Source organism: Conger conger, unplaced genomic scaffold, assembly GCF_963514075.1.
Source record: "Conger conger unplaced genomic scaffold, fConCon1.1 SCAFFOLD_153, whole genome shotgun sequence".
In the NCBI taxonomy this organism is placed as follows: domain Eukaryota; kingdom Metazoa; phylum Chordata; class Actinopteri; order Anguilliformes; family Congridae; genus Conger; species Conger conger.
In genome coordinates, this window is record NW_026890200.1 from 35,001 (window position 1) to 37,500 (window position 2,500).

The 2,500-nt window shown below is 49.6% G+C and overlaps 1 protein-coding gene across 2 annotated transcripts in view; it reads right to left on the bottom strand.

The window, feature by feature from the left end:
* Positions 1 to 2,500, bottom strand: part of LOC133119436 (basic salivary proline-rich protein 2-like) — a 13,391-nt gene that overhangs the window by 9,288 nt on the left and 1,603 nt on the right. For both annotated transcript variants that reach the window (XM_061230024.1, XM_061230023.1), the window contains exons 2-3: positions 794 to 873; positions 167 to 340 (exon numbers count right to left, since the gene is read on the bottom strand). In XM_061230024.1, the coding sequence (XP_061086008.1) occupies positions 167 to 340; positions 794 to 873 (254 nt within the window). The remainder of the gene's footprint in view (positions 1 to 166; positions 341 to 793; positions 874 to 2,500) is intronic.

The window sequence follows — 2,500 nt, forward strand, 5'->3', positions numbered from 1 at the left end:
ACTGCTCCACACTGCTGCTCTGACCACTGCTCCACACTGCTGCTCTGACCGCTGCTCCACACTGCTGCTCTGACCACTGCTCCACACTGCTGCTCCACACTGCTGCTCTGACCACTGCTCCACACTGCTGCTCTGACCGCTGCCCCACACTGCTGTAGTTGCGTACTTGTTGGGGGGGGACGTCACAGTCCGGCACTGCTCCCCGCAGGCCGTGGCCCCCCCGACAGTCTCCGGGGTGGAGATGGTGGAGTTGCGGTTTCTACGGAAACCAAAGATTGACAGCATGCTCCGGCGCTTCTTTCTCCTGAACGACTGAGCTTGGTGAAGAGATGAGAGCTGACTGAGAGAGAGAGGGCGAGAGACATTAACACTGCACTGAGAGAGAGAGAGAGAGACATTAACACTGCACTAAAAGAGAGAGAGAGAGAGAGAGAGACATTAACACTGCACTCACACACCAACGGTGATTGGCTGCCATGCAAGGCACCAACCAGCTTGTCAGGAGCATTTAGGGGTTAGGTGTCTTGCTCAGGGACACTTCAACACAGCCCGGGTGGTGGATCAAACCAGCAACTGTATGCCAGATAACTGCTCTTACCACCTGAGTTTGTGTATGTGTGTATGTGTTTGTTTGTATGTACGTGCGTTTGTCTGTGTTTGTGCATGAATGTGTGTGTGTGTGTGTGTACATTTGTGTGTGTGCGTGTGTGTGTGTGTAAGTTTATGTGTGTGTGTGTGTGTGTGTGTGTGTGTATGTGTACGTTTGTGTGAGTGTGTGTGTGTGTGTGAGTACCTGTCAGGCAGGACTCTCTTGGTGTAAAAATCTGGGAGTCCATCGTCGAGAGCAGTAACTGCTCCATTTTCTGTGCAGTGCTAAAGAGAGAGAGAGACGGAGGGGATGTACATTTCACACATTATAAAAATCTCCATTTTGTATCCTTCGTTGTCCCTGGTGTAAAAGCTAGCTTGAAATTAACGGCTACCGGCAAAACACCAGCAGGTAAAACCATGTTGAGTATGTAGCCGGTCTGAACTGGTCAACCGGGGCTACCAGCTGTTTTGAATCCTAGCTTTCCTTTTTCGGCAGGGATGGTAAGGGAATTGCATCAGCAGAAGCACATAGGCACATGTCTGTGGATTGTTATTCACACTGAGTCATATCTGCCCTTCTCAACAATGCAGAAGCAGTTTTCTGGCATGTGATGGACCCCACGTGGGTGGACATGGTCTCAACCCAATTAGCGTTGCTTGTCTTGTCAGTGAAAGTTTAGCATGATAATGCCAAGGCAGAGGCTGATTGAGCATCAGTCTCTTAAGAAACGCTTTTCAAGTAAAATGCAAATCAGGGTGAACTTTAAAACAATTCACAGGACAACCATGGTGGGGAACTAAAAATAATGTTTACTAATTCCAAGATTCCCCAACTATGGGAATGTGGGACTTAACCCTTACTCTGCCTAATTCCAAGATTCCCAAACTGGGAGAAGTCGTAGTGTAAAATCTCAGGATCAGAGCTGAACCTCACTCTTCAGCCTGGTGTGTACGGGCCCTAGAGCAATACCATAGACGCAGGCCGACAGGAGGGGAGGGCCAGATAACCCGCTTTTACAAATCAGAGAGGGAAGGCAAAGGCTTTGTAGTTTGTCACATGACAATACACTCACTGAGCAGTTTATTAGGAACATTATACTAAGACTCAAAACAGCCTCAATTCTCTGTGGCACGGATTCCACTTCGAGATTCCCGGGTGCTGGGTGCTGGGTGTCGGGTGCCGGGTGGGTATTTTCACATCAGCAGGTTAGCGTGTCATTACCACAGTGACAACAGAACCCTCCTCGCATGCCTTTGCCGAAGTATGAATGCAAAACGACGTGGTGCGATAAAGTGTAAATGAGACTTCAGGCTCACAGAGGGGTTCTCAGGGGAAGCCTCCTGCATCACATCTCTGTGAAAGGGACCTCGCCTATTCTCATCCAGGCGGCGGAATTGGATATAATATTACTTTCTCTAACAGGATCAGACAACAGCTGGCTGCTGTTATCAGGGGATGTGTGAGTCGGTCACACCCTGACTCCTGTCAGCACACCAGTCTGGGAACGGAAAAGCACAGTGCGGCAGATTTCTCTTCTCTAATTTAAGGCAGGCACGTTTCATCCCCCGCTCCGTGCGAAAGCTGCCAATCCAGGCCTCTACAGACAAACGGGCAGATCAAATCAATTTTAATACTCTTCTCATCCCATCCTCCTTTTCTCTCTTCCTTCCTCTCTGAGGTCGTTATGCAGTTATGTCCCAGCTCCAATAGACAACGCCACAATGTCCCAGCCCCTATAGACTAACCCCACACTGTCCCAGCCCCTAAAGACTAACCCCACACTGTCCCAGCCCCTATAGACTAAACCCACACTGTCCCAGCCCCTAAAGACTAACCCCATACTGTCCCAGCTCCTATAGACTAAACCCACACTGTCCCAGCCCCTAAAGACTAACCCCATACTGTCCC